Source organism: Neltuma alba, unplaced genomic scaffold, assembly GCF_004799145.2.
Source record: "Neltuma alba isolate B1F8T4 unplaced genomic scaffold, ASM479914v2 tig00010339_pilon, whole genome shotgun sequence".
NCBI lineage: Eukaryota > Viridiplantae > Streptophyta > Magnoliopsida > Fabales > Fabaceae > Neltuma > Neltuma alba.
In genome coordinates, this window is record NW_021635249.1 from 1268904 (window position 1) to 1293898 (window position 24995).

Genomic DNA, 24995 nt, shown 5'->3' on the forward strand with positions numbered 1-24995 from the left:
GCTAATGCTACTCAGTTCAACTCCTTAGCTTCACTAATTCAACTCATCCAAGAATGATGCTAGATTTAGTGCTTTGGAAAAGAGGATGGAGCAATGGGAGACTAAATCTGAGAACATCAACTCCTATGTAACTCAGTTGTCTAACAACATGAGTGAGCAACAAGCAAGGAGCAGTGGTGCAATCCCCTCCAACACTGTTATCAATCCTAAGGGCTTGAATGCTATTACCCTTAGGAGTGGGAAGCAAGTGAATTTTAAAGAAGAGGAGGATGAAGTTATAGATGAGGAAATCTTGTGTGATGAGCTGCCACAAGCACCTTCAAAAGTGAAGCATTCTGAAAGCTCCATGGAGAAGAGGCTAAAGTTGAAAGAAGCCTCAAAAGAACATGATGGCAAGGGGACAACTGTGGAATCTGAGCTAAGCAATCATGGAGCCTCAAGCAAGGAAGGTAAGGAGGTAAACATCAATGAACTACCTTTCCCTAATGCTTATTTGAAAAATGTGAAAATGGGTAAGGAGAGGCAAGATCATGAGTTGCTTGAGACATTTAGGAAAGTAGAAGTGAATATACCCTTGCTTGACCTGATTAAAAAGATTTCTAAGTATGCTAAGGTTTTAAAAGAATTATGTACTCAAAAGAGGAGATTTAAACCTAATGAAAGAGTCCAATTACCCTCTAATGTGTCTGAATTGTTTAAACCCCAAATTCCTGTAAAGTGTCAAGACCCTGGATCTTTCACTATCCCTTATACTATAGGAAAGATTACTATAGGGGGAGCCCTGTTAGATCTAGGTGCAACCATTAATGTCATGCCTAAGTCCGTATACACATCTCTAGGAGTCAAGACTCTTAAGTCTACTACTGCTGTGCTCCAATTAGTTGATAGGACTATTAGGTATCCTGAGGGCATTATTGAAGACATTTTAGTCCAAGTTAAGGGATTGGTGTTTCCTACTGATTTTTATGTGCTTGACATGTCTTCTGAACTTGTAAATGACACTACACTCATCCTTGGTCGACCTTTCTTAAGGACTACTAATACCATGATTAGCATGAAAGAGGGCACCATAACTATAGAGGTGGGTGATAATAAAGTTTCTTTTAACATGTATGAAGCAATGAAACATCCTTATGAGGACTATTCACTTTTGGGGGTTAACATGATAGACATTGCTGTTGAGGATGCTTGTTCTGAAGTTGAATTACAAAATGACTCTTTCTATTATGATATTTACACTGATGAATCTGTTGATGAGAATGAATCCATTTCTTCCTTTTCATCTCTTTACTCTACACCTTCTACTTGCTCATGTGGTGGTGATGTTACATGTCTTGATTGTACTGTGGTTAATTGCATGCTTTCTATCCCACACACATTTTTTGTTTCCTCCCTTGACTCCAAAGTAGACTTTGATTCCTCTATTATCAGTGATTATTCCCTTGGGAAAAGGTTTCCTGTTGTTGTTTCAGATATGGAGGAAGAAGTCATGGAGAAGAATCCCTCTAAGGCAGTTGCTATAGATCAACTAGAAGTTGGTTCAACGCTTGGAGAGGAAGTTAACTACAAGGCTGAGGAATTATCACTGGTTGAAGGAAAGGGGAGTAATATGTTCTCTCTTGAAATTCATAAATTGATTCCTTCTATTGTGCAACCACCTACACTTGATTTGAAACCCTTACCACCCACTTTGAAATATGCTTTCCTTGAGTCTAATGAACAACTACCTGTTATAATTGCTAATTCACTGTCTGAGAGTGAGGAAGAGAGACTCTTATCTGTGTTGAGGGAGCATAGAAGGGCAATAGGTTGGACACTAGCAGATATACCTGGAATTAGTCCTGATGTGTGCACACATAGAATTTTACTGAATAAGGAATCAAAACCAGTGAGACAACCCCAAAGAAGATTGAATCCTCTCATATTAGATGTAGTTAAGAAAGAAATTACTAAATTGTTGAGTGCTAGGATAATATATCCAATTTCTGATAGTGAGTGGGTCAGTCCAGTGCATGTTGTGCCAAAGAAGAGTGGGGTAACAGTAGTAACGAATGAAAGGGATGAGTTAATTCTGACAAGGGTTCAAAACTCATGGCGTGTGTGCATAGACTATAGGAGACTTAATGATGCAACACGTAAGGATCACTTTCCTATACCCTTCATTGACCAAATGTTGGAGAGACTAGCTGGTAAATCACATTACTGCTTTTTAGATGGCTTTTCTGGCTATTTTCAGGTACCCATAGCTCCCGAGGATCAGGACAAAACCACTTTCACATGCCCCTTTGGTACCTTTGCTTATCGAAGGATGCCATTTGGGTTATGTAACGCTCCAGGCACCTTTCAAAGGTGCATGATGGCGATTTTTAGTGATCTCTTAGAGCACAATATGGAGGTTTTCATGGATGATTTTACGGTTTATGGGGAGAGCTTTGATCAGTGCCTAAATAGCCTAAGGCAAGCTCTAGAGAGATGCATAGCCAAAAATCTTGTTTTGAACTTTGAGAAATGTCATTTCATGGTGGGCAATGGCATAGTGTTAGGTCACCTCATCTCTAGTAAGGGGATTGAGGTTGATAAGGCTAAAATTGAAGTTATATCATCTTTGCCTTACCCCACTTGTCTGAAAGACTTGAGATCTTTTCTTGGGCATGCAGGGTTTTATAGGCGCTTTATTAAAGATTTTAGTAAAGTTGCCTTGCCCCTTTCTACTCTTCTTAAAAAGGATGTTGAATTTAATTTTGATGAAAAATGTAGACATGCCTTTGATACTCTTAAGTCTATGCTTGTTTCACCTCCTATTTTGACTGCACCCAACTGGAATTTACATTTTGAACTCTCATGTGATGCTTCTAATTGTGCAGTGGGTGCTATGCTTGGCCAGAAGGAGGAGAAGCAATCTAGAGTTATAGCCTATGCCTCTAAAACACTTGACCTAGCTCAAGTCAACTATACCACCACTGAGAAAGAAATGTTTGCCATTGTATTTGCTTTAGACAAGTTTAGACAATATCTAATCAATTCTCGAGTGGTTGTGTATACAGATCATGCAGCTGTCCGCTGTTTGCTCAAAAAGCCACAATCTAAACCAAAAGATTGATTAGATGGGCTTTATTGCTTCAGGAGCTCGACATTGAGATTAAGGATAGACCCGGGGCAATGAATCAAGTAGCTGATCACGTGAGTAGGCTACCAGAAGACACAAGGGGAGTAGACTCTTCTAACTTGACTTGTGATTCTTTTACCGATTCAGCTTTATGTTCTGTGATTACTATAGAGCCTTGGTATGCTAATATTGTCAATTATCTCATGTCTGGACTCACTCCTCCCTTTATGTCTAGATTTCAGGCACAAAAGCTTTGTAGCGAGTCAAAGTATTACATTTGGGATGCCCCTCATCTGTGGAGGATGTGCAGTGACCAAGTAATACGTAAGTGTGTGCTGGAGGAGGATTTTGAACCTATTATTTCAGCTTGCCATTCCATGGTTTGTGGTGGTCATTTTAGTGTAAGGAGGACATCTAGAAAGGTCTTAGATTCAGGATTTTATTGGCCCACCCTCTTCAAAGACTCTTTTACATTTTGTAGATCTTGTGACAAGTGTCAACGATTTGGGAGGTTGGGAAAAAGACATGAGATGCCGCAGCAGCCACTTCTGTTTTGTGAGATTTTTGAGGTTTGGGGAATTGACTTTATGGGACCCTTTCCTTCTTCCCTTGGTTTTGTATATATTTTATTAGCCGTAGATTATGTATCCAATTGGATTGAAGCTATACCTTGCAGAAAAGATGATGCCCCAACTGTACATAGATTTCTAAAATCACACATTTTCTGTAGGTATGGGATCCCTAAGGCTATAGTGAGTGATCGGGGAACACACTTTTGTAATAGGATAGTCAACAGCCTATTGACCAAATTTGGTGTCACTCATAAAATCTCTACTGCCTATCACCCCCAAACCAATGGCCAAGCTGAAATATCTAATAGGAAAGTGAAGCATATTCTGGAGAAAATGGTCAAGCCATCCAAGAAGGACTGGAGCTCACATTTAGAAGAAGCATTATGGGCTTACCGGACTGCATACAAATCACCCATTGGCATGTCTCCCTACCGCTTAGTATATGGAAAACCATGTCACTTGCCAGTGGAGCTGGAACACAAAGCATATTGGGCGGTCAAGCAGTGCAACATGAATATAGAGTCCTCTGGCATGGAAAGGAAGCTGCAATTGCAAGAGCTGGAGGAGGTTAGACTTGAAGCTTATGAGAACTCCAGACTCTACAAGGAGAAGACCAAATTTGTGCATGATCGGGGTATCTTGAGAAAGGAATTCAAGGAAGGCGATAGAGTGCTTTTGTACAAGGCTCGATTTACCTTCAAGCAAGGAAAATTCAACACCAAATAGGATGGGCCATACACAGTCACTAAAGCGCACAATTTCGGTATGGTAGAGCTACTACACGAGGAGACCGGGGCCAGATTCAAAGTTAATGGCCATCTACTGAAGCTCTACCATGAGAACTAAAAGCCTCCTTAACTCCCCGGTCGTTTCTTTCCTTCACTCATTTACATGCTTTTGCTTAATTATTGATCTTGCTATGTTTTGTGCATTGCATGTTGAATGAGTGTGGGGGAGAAACCCTTTTCAGTAGGAAAGTAGTGTAGTTATTGTTTGAATTCAATAAGACTCCCTGGAAGTTTTGATCTCTATCCTATCTTATTTTGTGCTTGATGATTTGGTGCTTGTAATGAATTATATGATTCAAATTGATTGAGAAAGTTTGTCTTTGGTATACTGCCTAATCATGGACTTGTTGAACACCTTCTGATCTCTTTTGATGCACTTTAAAGTTTTTGAAGTATCCAGCTTCATCTGTTGTTTGGTGTTGTGTTTCTCTAATGTTTGAGTGTTTTATGTATTGTTCTGTGCTCTCTGTGACATTTTGCCGCGGCGAAGTGGTTCTATTTCTCTTATGTTGCTCTCAGTGATATTTCACCGTGGTGAAGGTTGCTAGTCTCTGTTGTTGCTCTCGGGAAGGTTTGGCTGCGGCGAACGTTCACCTTCGCCGCTGCGAAACCCTTCTTTTCTCCCTTTGTTTTCGCCTTGGGCATGGTTCGCCGTGGCGAACCCGCCATTTCTGCGCTGGACGGTTTCGTTTTTCTCCCTATTTTTTCACGTGAATTTCCCTCTTTACCCCCATTTCTGACTCACTCACCCTTTTCTCCTGATCCTATTTCAGTCTTTTCCCCTACCCATTCCTTTAAACCCCCATTAACCTATTCAATTCTACCGCCGTCGGTCCCTTCTTTATTTCGCTCAAGCCTTCCTTTCTGAAACCGTCGACTCCTCCCTCTCATTCTGAACCCCCTCTTCGACTTCTCCTTTTCCTCAACCATTCGAACCCCTCCCTCTCCTTATCCCTCTCAGTCACCTTCCCCCTCTCTTCTCTTCTCCCTTATCTCTTCCAATTTCCTGTTCCCTCCTTCTCTTCCTCTGCCGTGCGTACCTGTTCTCTCCCCCTCTCGGTATGTTTTCTCTCTTCCTTTGTTCTTTCTTGTCTTTTATTTTTGTTTAGTTGTTAGTTAGCTTGTTTGTTCTGGTATTGTGTTGTTGGGTTGGGTTATTTTGTTGTTAGATTGTAGTTACGTAGCCTGTAGGTTATCTAATGATTCATGGTACATTGTGTTTTTCTTTAATCTCTTTACTTAATTCTGAAAGTTTTTTATCCTCTGAAAACCTATGAATCATTATATAACCATTTGCTACTGTCTAGGTTGTAATTTTGGTTTTTTCTGGGTTCTTTAGGTTGTGGTTATTTGTTCTGTGTTTAGTGTTTTTGTTGTTTGTTGCTACAGGACAATGCCTCGCACCAAACGCCCTGAACCCTTGCCCACGTCTGACTCTGACTCAGAGGAAGACTTGTCTTATGACATCCTCTATAAGTTAGTAAACCAGCGCCCCCTCCTTAAGGAGAGACCCTTTCCTCTTGACCCACCAGACAACCCCTTTGTCCAACAACTCCGGGAATCCCAATTGACCGAATTGGTTCGCCCACGAGAAATGGGCAATGATGCCTTCGTCCGCCACTTTTACACCTACGCCTACCTTAATGGCATATTATCTATCGTGTTCCGTGACCATCGTGTGAATTACTCCTTCACCACAGATAACATATCCCGCCACTACTGCCTTCTTGAGGTTCGTCATTCCCACTGTTCGTATTACAGAGATAATTACCCTTTTGATGAAATTGTCCAGACCCTGTGCCGGGATGGTGCCACTTGGCATTGTCCCCGCAATGCTGAGCTTTACTTGAAATGCTCCGATTTCCAGCCTGAGGCAAGGCCGTGGTTGCACTTGGTCTACAACAACATCTTGCCCACTTCCCATCTCCAGAACCTTCCTAAACACTAAGCCCTTTACGTTTATCTCCTCATGACCGGAAAAACTTTTGATGTAGCTGAAACTATCCAATCAGCCCTTTACGATTCCGTCAACACCCCTAAACTCACCAATAGCATCATTTTTCCCCACCTTATCACTGACATTTTTCGCATGTGCGGGGTGCTTGAATTTGATAATGACAGCTATTTCGATCCTGCACCCCTCTTCCGGTATGAGCGCCTCAAACAGCCTACTATTGGACCCCACCCTCCTATCCATCCTGTTTATGATGTTGGTGCCGGCCAGGCAGCTGCTGAGCCAGCCGAGGAAGGCTAAGATGCTCCTGAGCCTTCCCAACCAGTCACTTTAGACGCACTTATGGATGACATTGACGAGCTGTCTGAGGATGTTCACCAGTTATGCATTACACTACTCCGAGAGATTAAGCGGCAAAAGGACCGTGATGTATTGTATGAGCGAGATCGTCGCTACCGTCCCCGTATTGATGCCTTGATCGCGGACCGGTTGAACTTTGCCTTACCAGCTGAGGAGGAGGAGCCACAGAGCAGTATGGGTATGGACGGAGCAGGCACATTGGGTGCAGGACCGTCAGGGTCCGGGGCAGATGATCCTGGGCAGCAGCTTTAGTTTTTAGTCTCTATGTTTCTGTTGTTTTCTTTTTTTTCGTTTGTTCTGTTGTTCTGAGGCTAGATATTTCTTAACCTTTTTTGTGCTCCATTAGTTTTGAACTTGTTTAGATGGATGCTTTCTCATTGGTTTGTTATGATCTTTGCTTTATTTTCACCCCTGCACTTCATTTCTGGTATTTGCTGTCATTGATTCATATTGTTCACACATTGAGGACAATGTTGTGTTTAAGTGTGGGGGAGGGACCTATTGTGGATTTTAGCAAATAATTCTCATGTATCCATGCATCTATGTGATTTTGAGGTGTTTTTGAACTGATAAATTGGTTGAATTGTGAATATTTTGAACTTGGTTTACTGAAGAGTTGAAATTGCACAGGATTTTGCTTTCTGCCACCCTTCGCCGTGGCGAAGCCCCTTTTTATCACGTTAATGTAGCTCTCGGCCACACTTCGCGGCGGTGAAGTAGGGCCTTTCTCCAGGTTTGGCTCTCTGTGAGCCTTCGCTGCGGTGACCTCCATTCTTCGCCGCGGCAACCCCCTTAAAAAAAATTTATTTAAATAATAAATTCTTTGCAATTTCAGCTGGTCTTCAGAAATTTTTCCTGGCTTAGATTCTTTATGCTCCTGCATCTCTTTTAAAATTATTGGAAAAGTCCAAATTGTACTAGTGCTTTTAGAAAACTTCCCATGCTTTTAAATAAGGGTTGAACTTGGGCTAGTTATTCTCATATTTTTGACAGATAGTAAATGATGATATGCTTTGAAATTATGACTATATGGTTGTTAACCCTTGAGATTGATTAATTGAGATTTTAGCCTTGTTGGAAGGATTTTTGGGCCTAAAGTTATTAAATTGAGTGAATCTGCTTATTTCATATTTCTCTAGAACTTGTTTTAATCCTTAATCAAAACTTAGTGAATCAATTTTTGTAAATATGATAGAGGCATTCGATTTCAAATCCTCGTTTCCCAAACACAAACCCAATTCCTTTACCATTGTAAACCCCTTTGGACCTTCATCTTGAGTACATGCATGCAATTATTTTGTAAAAAAAAACAGAGAAGTTGCTTAAATCGGAAAAAAAAAGAGAAAAAGAAAAAGAAAATGAAAAGAAAAGAAAAGAAAGGATAAAGATATAAAAAATTATTATCATAAAACAAAAACTAAGTAGCTTCTCCCCTTGCTTTTATTTAGATTAATTCTATCTTAATAATTTGTATGCTTGTACTCATTTCCATTTTCATTCTCATTCCATTCATTTCGATTGGCCTTCATTCCCAATTCTAACTCCTGAAGTCCTCTTGATTTGCAAAGTTGTTTCCCATGGTAGAGAGGTAGAATTATTACAAGCCTATGGTAGAAGTTGGATTGAGTAGATTTAGAGTGAAATAATCCCAAAACAAGTGAGTTTAGAGCGAAACACTTATCCATGAGATAGATCTCTTTTGATCAATCTTTTGAGTTAATTGTCTATTGTGTTCCTTTCCCTAGCATATCCTTGTTTTACTAATGTCAAACCCTGTGAGAGTTTCTTACTAATCTTTTGCTTTCATCTTTAAGCATGGTAGTGTTTCTCTTTGTGCTAGTATCTCTATGAATTATTCTTGAGCTTTGTCCAGGAGTTCAAAGGTCTAAGTGTGGGGGAATTTAATTGAGCTCAAGTTTTTATTATCTTTTCATTACATTATCCATGATTTTGTGGTATTTTTTGGCCCTTTTTAATGATAATTGTGCTTAATTTAGATTAAGAGTCCTTACTTTAAGTTAGTGTCTTTTTTAGGATAAAATTGTCATAATTGGTTATTAATTGTATTCAATTGATTTCTAGGACAATTGACACTTCAATTTGTTGCTTTTTATTGTAGGACACTAGAGATTGGGGCCAGAATTGAAGGACTCAAGGCACAAGAAGCAAGAGAGGAGCCTCTGCCTCAGTTCGTTGTGGCACACTTTTGATTTTCGCTGCGACGAACATCATCCGTCAAGAAGCAAAGCTCTCTTCCATGGTTCGCCGTGATGAACCCCTCATATCAGCAAATTTCAGACCCGACCATTTCGGGAAATTCTGACCAACCCACCACCAGGAACCAACCCATACACGCAATTTTCGGGTTAAAAGCCCTATTTTGGGTATGGGTGAGGTGAGACATAAGGAGAGAGCCACCACTTACGTTTTCTATCATCATCTCTTCTCATCTTTCCCATAGAACCCTAATCCTCCATCTCTATCTTCTTCACCTTCCATTTTCCTGCACTTCTTCTTCATCCATTTTCATTTCCTTCATCTCCTTACTGTTATGGCTGAAGATCTACCTCTAGTTGGAGCTGATTCCAAGGCTATGATGAGCTAAGCTTTTCAACTCTTGAAGATGGTGGAGTAGCATGAGTTTCCAAGCTTCAAAGGGGAGTTTTAGTTTTAATCTTTAGTTTCTAGCTATGTGTTTATAATTTCCTAGGTATAGAAGTTGTAAAGTCTTAGTTAGACACTTAGGTTAATTATGTAATCATTGGTTAGTGATTAACTTTTGTAATTTGGATTGATTGATGTTGAACATTGTGCTTAAATATATGTAGTTGCATATATGCTTATTGTAACTCTCATGATTCTCTCCTATCTTGCATGGTTATGTTTCAGTACTGAGTTGATTGTATGTTACATTGAGCCAATTGCATGATCATTCCAAATTTACACATTAGGGAAGCTAAACAAAGTTTTCATTAATGAGTTCATTAATGAAAGCTTTGGACTCATTGAGTTAATGAGATTCTTATTAAGAAAACCTAATGGATTTGTGAAACTCCCAATATTTAAGTGAACTATGATTGCCATCAAAACCATTTTCAAGAGATTTCTTATCAATCATTTCCATTACATCATTATTATCTTAAAAACTCCAAAAACATAGTATCTTAGATTTGTTTTCATTGCATTCAGTTTAGGCACCATTCATTTAAATGTTAAAAACCCAAAAACCCCTTTTCATTACTTTGCATGGCATTTAGTCTAACTTAGGTAATTAATTAAGGCTCCCAAGCGTGAAACGACCCGAGTTTGCATTATACTGCACAGCTTGGATTTATTTTTGAGTGAGAACCCCAAAGCGAACGACGAAAGGCTCTCTTCAACATGTTTTGGCATCCTTTTCTCATCTTAAATAGGTCCACAAATGGCACCATCTCAAAGGACATAGAAAAAAATAGTTAGCTCTACTAACAGGCTACTTAGCCTCACTAAGTCACGCAGTAGAGATTTCGTTGTATCGTATAGATAGAGGACTATCTAAAACATAGTCGTATTATGTTTTGATTTTTCTACTACCCATAATTATCTCCTGGTGACTTATTTGATGACTCAGCAGTATCATAAATACACCTTGGTGACTCAGCATGCTGAGTCAGCGCCCTTATGATTGCCTTTAGATATTTTATTAAATTTTGTCTCCTATTTAGGGGGACAAAAATTATTTAATTTTTTACTAAATTAATTTATTCAATTCAAAGCTCCAAAAATTTATCCATCTATACCATAAACTTCCTTTAATTAAGAAAAAGATTTATTAATTTTGTCAAACCATAACTCAACCTGTAGGTATTTTCTTTTTGAATTTTTCGTAAAATACCCTCAATGGCATAACTGAGTTTTAAATATTCTTAAAGCCATTCTATTAGCCTTCTAGGGATGAGACTACTTTTATAATTTTCTATAGCCTCTTAACTCATGAATCCCTATTTTTACTTACTTTTTTAAGGCCTCATTATGGCTCAAACAATTAAATCTTATTGTATAACTCAAAATGAGCCATAATCTTTAAAATTCATTTAGAGTCAATTTAAGGATATTTTCTTCATTTTTTTGGACATACATGCCTTAACATGTCATTTTCTATTTTTTAGGATTTTTGTGGAATTTTCAGGCATAATTTTCATTTTTATCCTTCCGACCCGAAACTTTACAAAATTATGATTTTGCCCTTGTTTTGGGTTAACCCTATAATTCACCTCATTGAGGCCTCTAGCATAACCTTTTGACTATATTTATCTCTATTTCTCATTCCTGGGCTCTGAGACTTCACCCGAGTCTCTAACTTTCTCTTTTCTCAGTCCCAGCAGACTTTCACTTTGTATTTTAGTCCTTGAGAATTCTTTTATCCTTTTAGGGAATTTTTTGGACTCTTGCCACAAGGGGTCTGGTAGCCTGCCCATTGCAGACTAATTTTGGCACTTTTAGGCCCAAAACCTGGGATATTACAATTCTCCCCCTCTCAAAAGAAATTTCGTCCTCAAAATTTCCAAGCCAAACCTCTATTATTGCTTTTAATGAGAGGGTAACTGAGGAGAATATCCCCACTCATATTCAACTTTAGCCTTTTCAACTTTTCATTATGCCTCATTGGTAGGTTTTGATCTTGGATTTGTGCTTACTTGTCCTATCATCCCATACTTTTCTGTCATCTACACAAGCATGACCTTTTTGCTTTTAAGTATTTCATCATGTCTGCTCACATTCTTTCCATTATTTAGGCACATTCTTTTATGATAATACCATAATAGTGTTTATGGTATTTCACTATACCATGGCATTTCAGGTTCTTCTGACACTACCGTTATTAAGGCTTTTTAGCATACTCTACTATTCCTATCTTTACCTTAAGGGCTTATCTTCTTTCTTTTGCATTCTCATTTCACATTTCACTTACCTGAATGCATACCGTTTTGCACTTACAACCCTTGGTTCCTTCAACTTTTACTTTCCTTACTTTCCTTTATTGACTAGAACAAAATTAAGCTCAGTCCAAGCAACAATAACAGTATCTGTTGAAAAATCAAGGGTACTCTCTCTGTACTAGTCAATCACCGGGGGAGGTTTCCGAATCTCAACCCATCCCTAGTCATCATTTTCCTAAAGAGGTACTATACTCTTACTCTTATGGCTCAGCCACTTTCCCTTAGGCTTGGTCTACTGCGACCTAGGGAGCTACTGCATTCTACTGTAAGCCTTTTCAGGATCCATTGTGACCTCTAGACCACAGGACTGAGTAATAAAATAAGTCACCTCTACTCAGTTGGAAACTTGACTGATCATTCCCCAAGAATGATCATAGGTACTAGTATTGTCTTTTTAGGCCTTACTTAATCCTTCCTATCAATTTCAGAATCATTTATCTTTCTACCTTTCCTTTGCTCTTACCTCTCAGCCTTCTCAAGCTATTTCTATTTTTACTATGCTTCTTTAGTGTTCTAAGCCACTGGTTTTATCTTTATGGCCAATTAATTTGTCATCATATCTATTCTAGTCTGCCATGCCTTACTAATTCTTTTTCTCATCTTATTAAATTCGAATGGTACAAGAAGAGGACTTATGAGATCATCTATGTTATCTTCCTAAATACTTCATCCTTACATTACTCTTGGCTAGTTTCACTCTCATTTGGGTAAGGTCGACTCTGTGTATATTGCCTCAGATGCTATTACATTTTTTATAAGAGTACGTATTGCTCCTACCAGAGCAATGTCAACTCAACCACTTTTCCTGCCTTGATGGAGGACATATCACTTTCACTAGTATGGTATCAACTCTATTGCTCTGGGAGGAGTGCTATTTTCTTCCTAGTGTTGTCAACTCCATCATAGTTACTTCCCTTTCTTTCCTTCAAAGGACAGCTTGCTCTCAGTAGAGTAGCATCAACTTTGAGTCAGAGGGCCACCTCCCGATATCTAAGAGATACTTTGTGGCCAAGACCTTCCACTTACCTGATCGTTACCCTGGCACATTCTTAACACGTTAAACCCTTATCAAGGAGAGCCTATCCACTTGATTCATTTGATTAGTTTGGTAGTTGATACACCTTACTTCTATAATACCTTAAGAGTTTAGTTTATATCAACTCAAGCCACTTTGGATGGCCTTAACCTCAAGAAAAACGGAATTAGGACGTTACTTACGGAATTACTGTTCATTTATAATTCCAAAATTTTTATCCAAATTCAAAAATTCATAATTAATTATAGAAAAATCAAAATAGTGTAGTTCTAGGTCCTGCTAAAAGTTAATCAAATGCTCTTTCAAGGAAAAATAATCTTAAGAACCAGTTTGGTGTGAAACAGTGCCAAATTTGTATAGAAGTTACTACTATTCCATTGGTCAAAAACTTTTTCCAGATTTCAAACCCTAACTTTGGAAAATCATTTTAAATTGTACACATATCCAAATTGAACGTTGTACCTATTGATTTGAAGCTTAAGATGTGAAATATAATCATACTAAATTTCATGATTTAGTACCTCCAGAAACATAGTCAAATTACAGCTTCGAGATAATAGCTTAAAAGGGTTACGACATCCATGCATACATTCATATACATTGTCAAAAGTCAAGGGGTTTCATAAGTATACATCATTCTTTCACAATTTTCTTCTTCTTCTTGGATGGTTCAACCCCTAAAAAAATTATTTACACTTGGAAGGAATGAGATTTCATTGAAATCCCAATAGTGAGATGAAATCAACCACAACATCAAACATGCACTATCATCAAGCACTTCAAAATTTGCTATCATTAGGGAACTAACTCTTCCTCATAATTAGGAAATCTCTAATATGAAATAGCCAAGGAATTTCAATGCAAGGAGTGGCCACATAAACATTCATCCTAGCTCAACCAAATAATAGCAATCATCCATACACCAACAATTAATGTAATATCAACATTAAAGTTAATCAAATCTTGCTACCTTGATCCAATTACTTTCTTGGTCTTTGTTCTTACTCTTTCCCTCCATAAATATCAAATCCTAAACATCACATTATAAAAGCGGCAACCACATTACAACTTTAACCACACAAGACTAAATGACAAAACTTAAAGCAACCCTTAACCCTTAATTCTTTGAATTTTGGAACTTTGTTTCCTTTAACCTAAAAATTGTTCTCTTAGGTCAATCCTACATAATTTTTAGATTCAAGAAAGAAAACGCCTTCCTTCCCAAACAGTGTTGACTGAATAGGGTGACATAAAAACCCTAACTTTCCAACTTTAATTCCAATGCTTCCAAAGCTTGGTCTTTAGGTCTAGCCTACACCATTTTCTATTTTAAAATTAATGAAAGCATCAAAACTCACAAAATCACATCCTAGGGTACAGATTCAGGGTTGGCCAAACAGTACACACAAGTTCCATATCAAGCAATCTTTCAAATTTCAACACAATACCACTTGGAACAAGCTATATCCAATGTGTTTCAACTAGGTTTAACATCAAAACCTTCCTTCCCTAACCCTAACACAATTCAGCCAGCACCTTCCCTAAGGGGAAACAACATTTTTCAACCATCCAATCCTAGAAATCAAAGCAATATACAAGATAGAACATCCTACTAACCTTGCATCCAAGCTTATGTGATCAAAGTAGGTGGCTTTCTCTTGATTGCACTTTAAGAAAACAAATTGCAAGAACCTCCCCCTAGTTGGCCGAAAATGGTGTTTATGAGAGGGGGAGATGGCTACTTATAAGCCAAGTCCAAGATCAAGCTAATTACAATGATAATGTGTCAACACCATACTTAATCTTGCACTAACTTCCTAACTTAATATTATTCCAATCTTTCAAAGTCAAAATCCTCTCCATACTTGGATTGACAAGTGGCACCTTAATCCTCTCCATTCATGGCTTGACAAGTGGCATGTAAAAGACAAGAGAGTGCTTTATGTTCTAACAATACACTTATCACTGAAATAAATTCCTTTTCTATAATTACAGTATCCTAGCCACTATAATTATTTTCTATTAGATCCATAATACATTCTTATCATTTTTTTCTCTTCCCAAAATGCCCTCCTTTGCTACTATTTTGATTTTCTGTTAATAGTAAAAAAAAAACTATTTTAGTCTTCATAGTGATTTCTTTACTCAGGAAGACAATTAACAAATTTCTGAACATTTAAGGGGGCTCCTTTCTACTTCATAATCTCTTATAATATCTAGGGATACCTTGTGAATTTTCTAATAATTTAATTTTTCTTAAAAATATTTATTTGAAATTTTCCAGATAAAAGTCCCAATTTGGCTTAATTAGCCCTTGAATTCCTTTATAATTTCTTGAGGGGTAATTTAGAAATCAAACCACTTGTACACTATCATATAATTCCCAAGGTATATTATTCCTATTTTTTCTCAATTTTCTAAGCCTCAAAAATATTTTTTTATAATTAAGTTTTGACCAATTTTTCTTATTTAGTCAAACTTCCAAAATTGTCTAAAAATTCATAATAATTATTTCCCATCAAAATTCTAACTTTTTGAGACTACTACACTCTCTAGGGGGGTTTTCCCTATTTTTCATAATTATCCCATAATTTTTAGGGATTTCCAATATATTTTTCAAAATTATATAAACTTGCCCATAACTTTTAAAAATTATACTTTTACCCGACACTAACATAACTTTAAGAGTTGTGTCCTCTCATTTCTTTCTATTATTCTAGTCCTTAAATGTCTAGGAATATCTTTACTTCTATTTACTAAATTATTGGATGTGACAGCAGCAGCATTCATCTGTAGTGATCTCATCTTCTAGATTCCCTATTGGCTTGAGTGCTAGGATTACACTCTTCATAGATGCCTTAGGAATATAAAAGGAATACTATTTAGTCTCAAGCATTATTATACCTTTAGGCATCATTGGGAATGTACTCATCTGTCTATACTACTTCTTAACGTAACTATCAGCTTTAACCATGTACACTAGATTCAAATATCAAAATTGTACCCTGAATCAAACCTCAGCTTCTGGAGGTATTACAAGAGGGTTCTTGCTCCTTTTGTATAATCTAATCTTTACCCCTCTCAGTTTGCTATCTCTTAGGGTTTCTTATATCCATATAGGAATTTGAGATAGCCTTATACTTCTCATCTATTTCTCTTTATCCTCAAGCAATACTACCTAACTTTTCCTTTTTCTAACTCCTCTTATCTTTTACCCCTTTATTCCTATGGTTTATACACTGATTATCAAAAATTGATCACATTGCATAGTAGGCATAAATCAGTCACACATCTCTACTATGTAGCATTCTAGTAAGGTACTAAACATCAATCACCTGAGGCTTAGGTTGTCACTTTGCTTCCCTATTAGGGTATAAACTGCTACCTCTACTTAGCTTACTACACTCTCAGCCATTACCTTCTAGGGGAGTCTTTTAACTTTGACTCATACCCCAGTCAAGCTGTCTCAACTCAACCATTCCTCTCCTAAAAGGGAGTCTCTTAGCAATGACTACCTATCTCTCCAGTTACGCTTTGTCATTCCTTACTTCTCCTCTACATTCATTTCCCCTAAAGAAATCACTTAATCTATAAGCATTAGTTGGAGCAATCCTGGTAACTCATTACTTAATTAGGTAAGGTTTCATTCATGCTGAGCTTTGCTTGAACCAGTGCTTTTTTATACCTTTGTCAAAACCTTTATCAGAATCTCTGCTCTATTTAAACACTTGCCAAAACCTTGTTCTAATACCAAAATAAAACATCCTTTCTTAAAAACCACTTTAATATGTATTTGGAAGTATTACGATTTAAGCAGATCATAAAGCAAGCCCATAGATTGAAAATTTGCAATTAGTTACTTAGGTTACTGTTTACCAGTTAATTCCAAATTTTTGGTTCAACTTTAAAAAATCATAACTAATTATAGAGAAAAAATTTCAAGTGGTTTAAAATTCTATTTAATTTGAAGCTCCTTCAATTCTCTATAAGAAAAATATATATATATATATATAATATGGCCTTAACCCATGCTAATTTATATAGTTTATTCGTGAAAATTTACTGTTTAGTTGGTCAAACTATTATTTTCCAGTTTATCTACCTTAAATTTGACTGATCATAACTCTTAGTATACACATACATTTTAAGTGATCAACCACTTCTTTTAAAGCTTAAGATGTCTATTTTAAGCCTATGAAATTTCACAGGTAGGATCAATCGTTTGTCTCACTTTCACTTGACTATCATTTTGTGGCTCATTTAGGGATAACTTATCCCCTTAACTTGCATTAATAACTCATAATAAATTCAATACATATGTAATACCAATCCAACATTATATTAATCATTCTTATTCATCACTATATTCCATTTATTCATGCCATTATTATCAATTGTCATCACATGACATCAATGGCAGATCTATAACATATATTGGTATACCAATTACACAATGTAATACAATAGATTTCTTCAAATCTTTTCCTCTTTTCCTTACTTCCACTTCATATATACTTTGCTTGATCATTATCACTAATCAGGGTTGGTTAAGGCAAGGTAAATTTGGAAGAATCTCAGTAGTAAATATTACCATTGATGCATATAAGATGGATGCAAGTGTATGGCATGCTTACTTGATCTAGCTCATGCTTACTTATAACATGTTCTCATGCTTAATGTTTCACATTAACATGCTGGGCCATGAAAAACATAAAAGAAACAAAGCATTATACTTGCATTTGCATCTCATATCATCATCAAACAACATAATGCATATCAACACACAAGCATACACATCAACTACACAAGAAAGGTAAGTTCATTACCTTTTGTCCTTAAACTTTCTACTTGCTCCCAACCACCAAGATTGCTTGACCAATCTTGCCATTCCTCTTTCTTGGTGTCTTGTGGTCCTAAATTCACAATACATAAAAGTAGCCAATCTATTAAGGCTATCTTAACTCTTAAACTTGTTCCTCTTTGACCTTAAATTTCACTTTATTTTCCATAGCCTTTAAAATCCTTCCCTTAGTCATTTCCTACACATTTTTTCATGAGGAGTCCAAATATGACATTGGATTTAACAAAATCCAACTCCTTCCCCCCATTTCTTAACTTGGCTGAATGGTATTTCTTTAGGACCTAAAAATTTCATTTTTAAGTCTAATACTTCCAAACTTGTTTTCTTACTTTTACTCTACACAATTTATTCTAAACTCATTGGAAGCATCAAAATCATTAAAATCCAACCCTAAGGCATTAAACCCAGCTTGGCCAAACAATTTTCTTAATTAACACAATCATGAAATTCCACCAATTTCAAAATAAAACCACTTCATTCTCATTCCTTTCAAGCCTTAACCAAGCTCAATAACAACAAGGGTAATGGAAACTACATCAAAAACTATAAACATACCTTATTTTGGAGCTTGATCTTGCATGGGACATGGAGCACTTCCTCTTCTTCCTTCTTCCTTCTCTATTTCAGCCTCCCTCTCTTCTTTCTCCATGGTTGACTGAAACTTGGGCAAATGGGAGGGTAAGGGGCATTTAGAATTAGCAAGCTTAAATCTTGGCCCTTGATCTTGTGTATATATGGCTTAATGTTGGCCATTCATTTGATATTTCCTTATGATCTTACCAAGTATCCCTTATCCTCTTATCATACATCTTGATCATGCCACATTACCCCCTTATTTAATGTCATGTGTCCTTTCTTTATATCTCATCTTCCATCTAACTGTACACATAATGTTAGAAACAATCTCACCCAAGAGGGGGGTGAATTGGGTGAGTTACAAAAATTTTAAATTAAATGCGTGACAGTATTGAATAAAAACAGAGAGTTAGAGTCAGGAGAAATTTCACCGCAGAGGGAAGACACAAGATTTATACTGGTTCGGTCTTAACCACTTGACCTACTTCAGTCCCCAGAACACCTCTGAGTATTTCACTATCTTCCAAGATCGACAGGGCTCTTGGTGCCTCGGTACAATAATTGAATCGCTCAATCACTCCCCCTTACTCCCGTAAGGATACAAGCCCTCTCAAGAGTCCACACTCTTGAGTATCACTCAAGTATTTAATAAGAGTAGTAATTAGCTCTCTTACAGAGTGAATTTAATGATGAACACTGATGCTCGGTAGTAACGCGGAAAACAGAGTATTGAATGCTAGACTTAATAATCACAGATGGTAGTTCCGGTATTCAATCTCTTCATTAATGCTTCTTCGCGCCTTTTATAGTTGATATCGTTAAGTAGCCGTTAGACGGAAGAGCTTCTAGCCGTTGTGACTCCGTTTGCGTGTTTTGCTGGTTTCAACGGTTCCGCCATTAATGCGTCTGAGCTTCTGACACTGTAGGTTGCAGTCTACGTAATCCCGTTGAAGAGCCGTTGTATTCTTTTTCATTAATCTGCATATTTTAAACTTTAAACAAATAAGAGTCTTGCGGTGAATACTTTAGTCATGAACTAAGAAGAGAAAACGAATTTATCATTCAATGATTTGGGACGAAATGATTTATCTGTAAGAAGAGCAGAAAGACATTCTGGATATGTTTGATCGAAGAGATGATCGATTACTTGTTGATAGATCATGTTATCGATAAACAGAATGAAGACTTTTCGAATTAGTTCAACAATATTATCGATCAAGTGTTGGATCATTGACTTTAAGAATTATCATAGTAAACGGAAATCGTTCCATGATCGAACAAGTGATCGAACACTTGTTTGATCGAACAGATTATCGAAATTTCAAATGTTATTGAAATGAAACTTCAGTCATTGATGATCGAACAACTTATCGATAAATGTATGATGGATAATGTTATCGATAAACCATGAGTATGAATATATTCAGTGAAAGACACAGACTATCTGAAGTGATCGAACAGGTGATCGATCAATGAATATTCGAACAAGTGATCGAATAAAGTGAGAAAAGAAATTTAATCCTGTAAGGTAAAGAAACTGATTATCGATCACGTTTTGTGAAAACATGAGTTTCAGGGAATTGAATGACCGATCATATTATCGAAAATCCAATGATCGATTAGGTGATCGAAAATAGTTCAACATAAGTTAATGCGAATATAGCAATCCTTAGACTCTTTTATCGATCATGTTATGTGAAAAGATATTTATGCAAACAAGTTAAATTATCGATAATGTTATCGATAACTTGGTTGCAGGAAAACTAAATGAGAGTAGATAAAGACATTGATTATCGATCATGTGATCGATAATTTTATGATCAATAAGGTTATCGATCCATCAGTAAAGATGATTACCTGCATTCAGAGAGTTAGAGCATAATGTTCGAACATGTGATCAATAAACAAATGATCGAGAATATGATCGATAAATTGGTAACAAATTAATGTGCAGAACAAGTAGATTGTGTTACCTTTTATCGAAGTCGTTATTGATAACTGCTTTATCGATCATGTGATCGATAAATACACTTTAGATTTGATTCTCTTTATCAGTAACTCGATTGTTTATCTGATATTATCGATCAGTTGATCGATAATTAACCATAATCTTGTGTGATTTCCACGTTAGCGATAATCGATCATTTTATCGATTAACTACTTATCGAATAGTTCTTCGATCAAAATACCTACTATAAACCTGATTTACACTTGAACAATTATCTGTAACCTTAGCGATAAACGATTGATCGATCAGTTGATCGATCAAAATACTTAACCCAAATTATCTGACTTTGTTATCATCAAAACTATAATCCTAACACATAATACCTTCTCCTCCCATCTAACTATACACATAATCCCTTGTATGTCCCTTCATCATTTTAGCATTACAATAAGGAGAAAATTAATAGGAAATTTGTGTAAAATATGACCCCTAGGTATTCTTCTACCTAGTCATTCTGTATTGTATTGGGTATGTTTTTGGGTCTTAACTTACTCAGTACCACTAGGACGTGTTCTGGCACCCTTTTCTTATCTCAAATAAGTCCACATATGGTGCCATCTCAAGGGAGCATAGAAGAAAATAGTTAGCTCTATTGATAAGCTACTTAGCCTCACTGAGTCACGCAGTAGAGATTTTGCTGTATTGGGTAGACAAAGGACTGTCTGAGACATACCCATATTGCATTCTGATTTTTCTACTATCCATAATTATCTCACAGTAACCTATTAAATGACTCAGAGACGTCATAAATGCACCTTGGCGACTCAGAATGCTAACTCAGCGCCCTCATGATTGACTTTTGATATTTTCTTAAATTTTGTCTCCTATTTAGGAGATAAAAATTATTTAACATTTGACTGGAGCATTTTATTTAATACAGAGCTCTAAAAATTTATCCATCCATACCATTAACTTTATTTAATTCTAGAGAAGATCCGCAAATTTTCTCTGACCATAGCTCGACTCATAGATATTTCTTTTTGAATTTCTCGTAAAATCCCTTTAAATAGCATAATTGAATTTTAAATTTTCTTAAAGCCATTCTAGTGACCTTCTAAGGATGAGACTAATTTTACAAAGTGACTATCAAGAACAAATATCCCTTAGCTAGGATTGATGACTTGCTAGATCAAGTAATGGGGTCAACAGTGTTTTCTAAAATTGACTTAAGGTCGGGATATCATCAATTAAGAGTCAGAGCAGAAGACATCCCAAAGACGGCATTTCATACTAGATATGGGCACTACGAGTTTCTAGTGATGCCTTTCGGTTTGACGAATGCTCTAGCAGTGTTTATGGACTATAAGAACAAGATCTTTAGGCTGTACTTAGACAAGTTCATTGTAGTGTTTATAGATGATATCCTGATATACTCTAAGAACAAGGAAAGACACTGAGACCATCTTTACATTGCATTGCAAATATTGAGAGTGTTATCAATTGTATGCTAAGTTAAGCAAGTGCAAGTTCTGGCTTAGAGAAGTGAAATTCTTAGGTGATGTAGTATCTACCGAGGGAGTAGCGGTTAACCCCAGCAAGGTTGATGCCGTGTTGAAATGGGAATCACCAAAATCTATAATGGAGGTTAGAAGTTTCGTGGGCTTAGCTAGGTATTACCAAAGATTCATCAAGGGATTTTCTCATATCGCCATGCCTCTAACTAAGTTGACTAAGAAAGACCAGCCATTTATCTGGAACAAAAAGTATGAGCTAGCATTCTAAGAACTAAAGGCTAAGTTGACCACGGCACCAGTGTTAACTATTCCAAATCCTACTAAATTGTACGCTATTTACACCGATGCTTCACTTAAGGGTTTAGGGTGTGTCTTGATTCAGAAAGGTAAGGTGGTTGCCTATGCATCTAGGCAATTAAGGCCGCATGGTGAGAATTATCCTACACATGATTTGGAATTAGCTGCGGTCATTTTTGCATTGAAGATCTGGAGGCACTACTTATATGGATCACAGTCTAAAGTCTTCAGTGATCATAAGAGCCTAAAGCATTTAGTAGATCAGAAAGAACTAAATAATAGACAACACCGATGGATAGAATTCATCAAGGACTATGACTTTGAGTTTAAGTATCATCCGAGTAAAGCCAACATGGTCACAGACACTTTGAGTAGGAAAATAGTGTATGTCTTTCACACGAGTTTAGAAGAACACTATTTCTTAGAGGGATTAAGAGATCTCCAAGTGGTGCATGAGGCTCCAGCCATTCTACAATTAATTTTGGGTGATTATGAGTTTTTTCGAGACTTAAAGGCAGCACAGATGGAGGATGATTGGTTGCTGAGCATCCGAGAGGAAGTGAAGACCAGTGATGTGCCTAATTATGAAATTAGTGAAGAAGGAATCTTAAGGTACAAGAAAAGGATTTGTGTCCCTAATAATGAGGAAATCAAAAAGACTATTCTTAAAGAGGCGTATCAGAGTAATTATATGATACACCTAGGGATAACCAAAATGTACCAGGACTTGAAAAAGAACAACTAGTGGTCAAAAATGAAGAGGGATGTCACAGATTTTGTATTAAAGCATCTGACATGTGAAAAGGTCAAGATAGAACATCAGAGACCTCCAGGACTATTAAAGAACCTTGATATTCCCCAATGGAAATAGGATAGTATTTCTATGGACTTCATCACTTGCATGCCAAGGACCCCAGCTGGCCATGATATGATATGGGTAATTATGGATAGATTGACTAAGTCAGCACACTTCCTGCCTATCAGGAGTACTTATTCTTTGGAACGATTGACAAAGTTATATATAGATGAGATTATTCAACTTCATAGAGTGTTGGAGTCTATCATCTCAGATAGGGACCCAAGATTTACATCGAACTTCTGGCAGTCATTACATGAAGCTATAGGCACTAAGCTCAAGTTTAGCACTGTTTATCATCCTCAAACTAATAGACAGACCGAGAGGACTATTCATACTCTTGAGGACATGTTGAGGGCTTGCGCTATAGAGCTAAAGGGCAGTTGGGACACTCACTTGTCATTAGCAGAGTTTGCCTATAACAACAACTATAACTCTAGTATTCAGATGGCATCCTATGAGGCTTTATATGGGAGGAAGTATAGATATCCACTTTGTTGGATTGAATTAAGTGAAAGAACAATTGTTAGCCCAAATTCAGTGGACATCATAACCAGAAAGATTGAGCTAATCAAGTAGAAGTTGTTGATGGCCCAAAGTCTACAGAAGAGTTACGCGGATCGTCGGAGGAGATCTTTAGAATTTGAAGTGGGTGATCATGTATTTCTGAAAGTTTCACCTGTCACAGGTATGGGCAGAACCATCAAGGCCAAGAAGCTTACATCCCGATTCATGGGCCCTTATGAGATTTTGGAGCGGATTGGACCTGCTGCATATCGCATTGCGCTGTCACCACATCTTTCCAATTTACACAACGTGTTCCATGCGTCCCTGTTGAAGAAGTATCATCCAGATCCGTCTCATGTTATTGAGCCCGAAGAGGTTGAGTTGCATGATAATTTGACCTATCCAGCAGAACCAGAGTGGATTTTGGATGTTAAAGACAAACAATTAAGAAATAAGACTATCCATCTTGTTAAGCTCTTTTAGAAGGGTATGAGTTCAGGTGATGCTACTTGGGAGACTGAGAAACGAATGCGTTATGAATACTCTTACTTATTTTCTTAGTAAGCACCTTGAGTTGTTTTTGTTTTTAATTTTGTATGTGGTTGTTCGAATTTTGAGGACAAAATTCTATTTATGTGAGGAGAGTTGTAATATGCTAAATTTTAGTATAGGATTTACAAAAAAATTAAAAAATGTTAAAATATATATAATAGTATAAAATAATAATATTTTGTTATTACAATAAAATCATAATATTTTAATTTAAAAAAAGAAGAAGTCAACTTTCTACCGAAGATGAGAGTTGGGGTTGGGGAGGATTTATTAGGGGGAAGCTCCCCCTAATAAATGTGTGGGGGTGTTCAATACACCCCCCACAATTCAATTCCTCCCCTCAAGCGCAAGAAGGAAAGAGAGAAAGAGAGATAGAGTGTATGAGAGAGAGAGGAGCAGACCGATGAAGGAGAGGACAAGCTTTGAAGATATTTTAGGTACATAACATTACTTCTTTTTATCAAATTTTTTATGAATATTTCCTATATATTTTAAGCTTCCTATTGACATTATTATTGTAGTGATTAGAAAAAACATTAAGACCTATATATGATATAAGTATTGAGTTTTGATAAAAGATGACCATAGAAATTTAGAGGTAAATAAGTAGTTAATTTTAATCAGTTCAGATTTGCTCATTTATTGGCTTTTACTATTTAAATTAATTTTGTTTAGTTCAAAAATCTATATATATGACATATATCATATTTGTACTGCCACACCTTACTTATATAATATCTTAGAATCCTTTTTTACCACATTGGATGGTCTTGAGCTCAAAATCTCCTTTAGGACGTTACTTTTCCAAAATTACTGTTCACTGTGTAAATTTCAGATTACAGGTCCAACTTTGAAAAAGCATAACTAATTCTACAAAAATCGTCTGGAGGTGTTCTAAAATTATACAAAAAGCTCTTTGAATTTTCTTTAAGGAAAAAATATCCAATTGGACTTATCCTTACCTAATTCGTACAGTTTAATCAATGAATATTACTGTTTATTTGGTAAAAATCTGGACTTTCCAGATTCTGTGCCTCAACTTTGGAGATTCATATCTCCTTGTGTACACATCCAAAAGAGGTGATTTAC

At 36.7% G+C, this 24995-nt stretch overlaps 1 protein-coding gene across 1 annotated transcript; it reads left to right on the forward strand.

Moving 5' to 3' along the window:
- Positions 1 to 6762: 6762 nt before the first annotated feature.
- Positions 6763 to 22736, forward strand: LOC114755781 (uncharacterized). Its single transcript, XM_028944648.1, has 3 exons — positions 6763 to 6908; positions 21719 to 21824; positions 22077 to 22736. The coding sequence occupies exons 1-3, from the start codon at positions 6763 to 6765 to the stop codon at positions 22734 to 22736; spliced, it is 912 nt and encodes a 303-aa protein (XP_028800481.1).
- The last annotated feature ends 2259 nt before the right edge of the window (positions 22737 to 24995 follow it).

Coding starts and splice junctions, on each gene's coding strand:
- LOC114755781 (XM_028944648.1), top strand. CDS start 6,763: ATGGATGACATTGACGAGCTGTCTGAGGATGTTCACCAGTTATGCATT. Junction 6,909..21,718: donor GATGCCTTGATCGCGGACCG/GTTGAACTTTGC, acceptor GTTCTGGCTTAG/AGAAGTGAAATTCTTAGGTG. Junction 21,825..22,076: donor CACCAAAATCTATAATGGAG/GTTAGAAGTTTC, acceptor GTCTTGATTCAG/AAAGGTAAGGTGGTTGCCTA.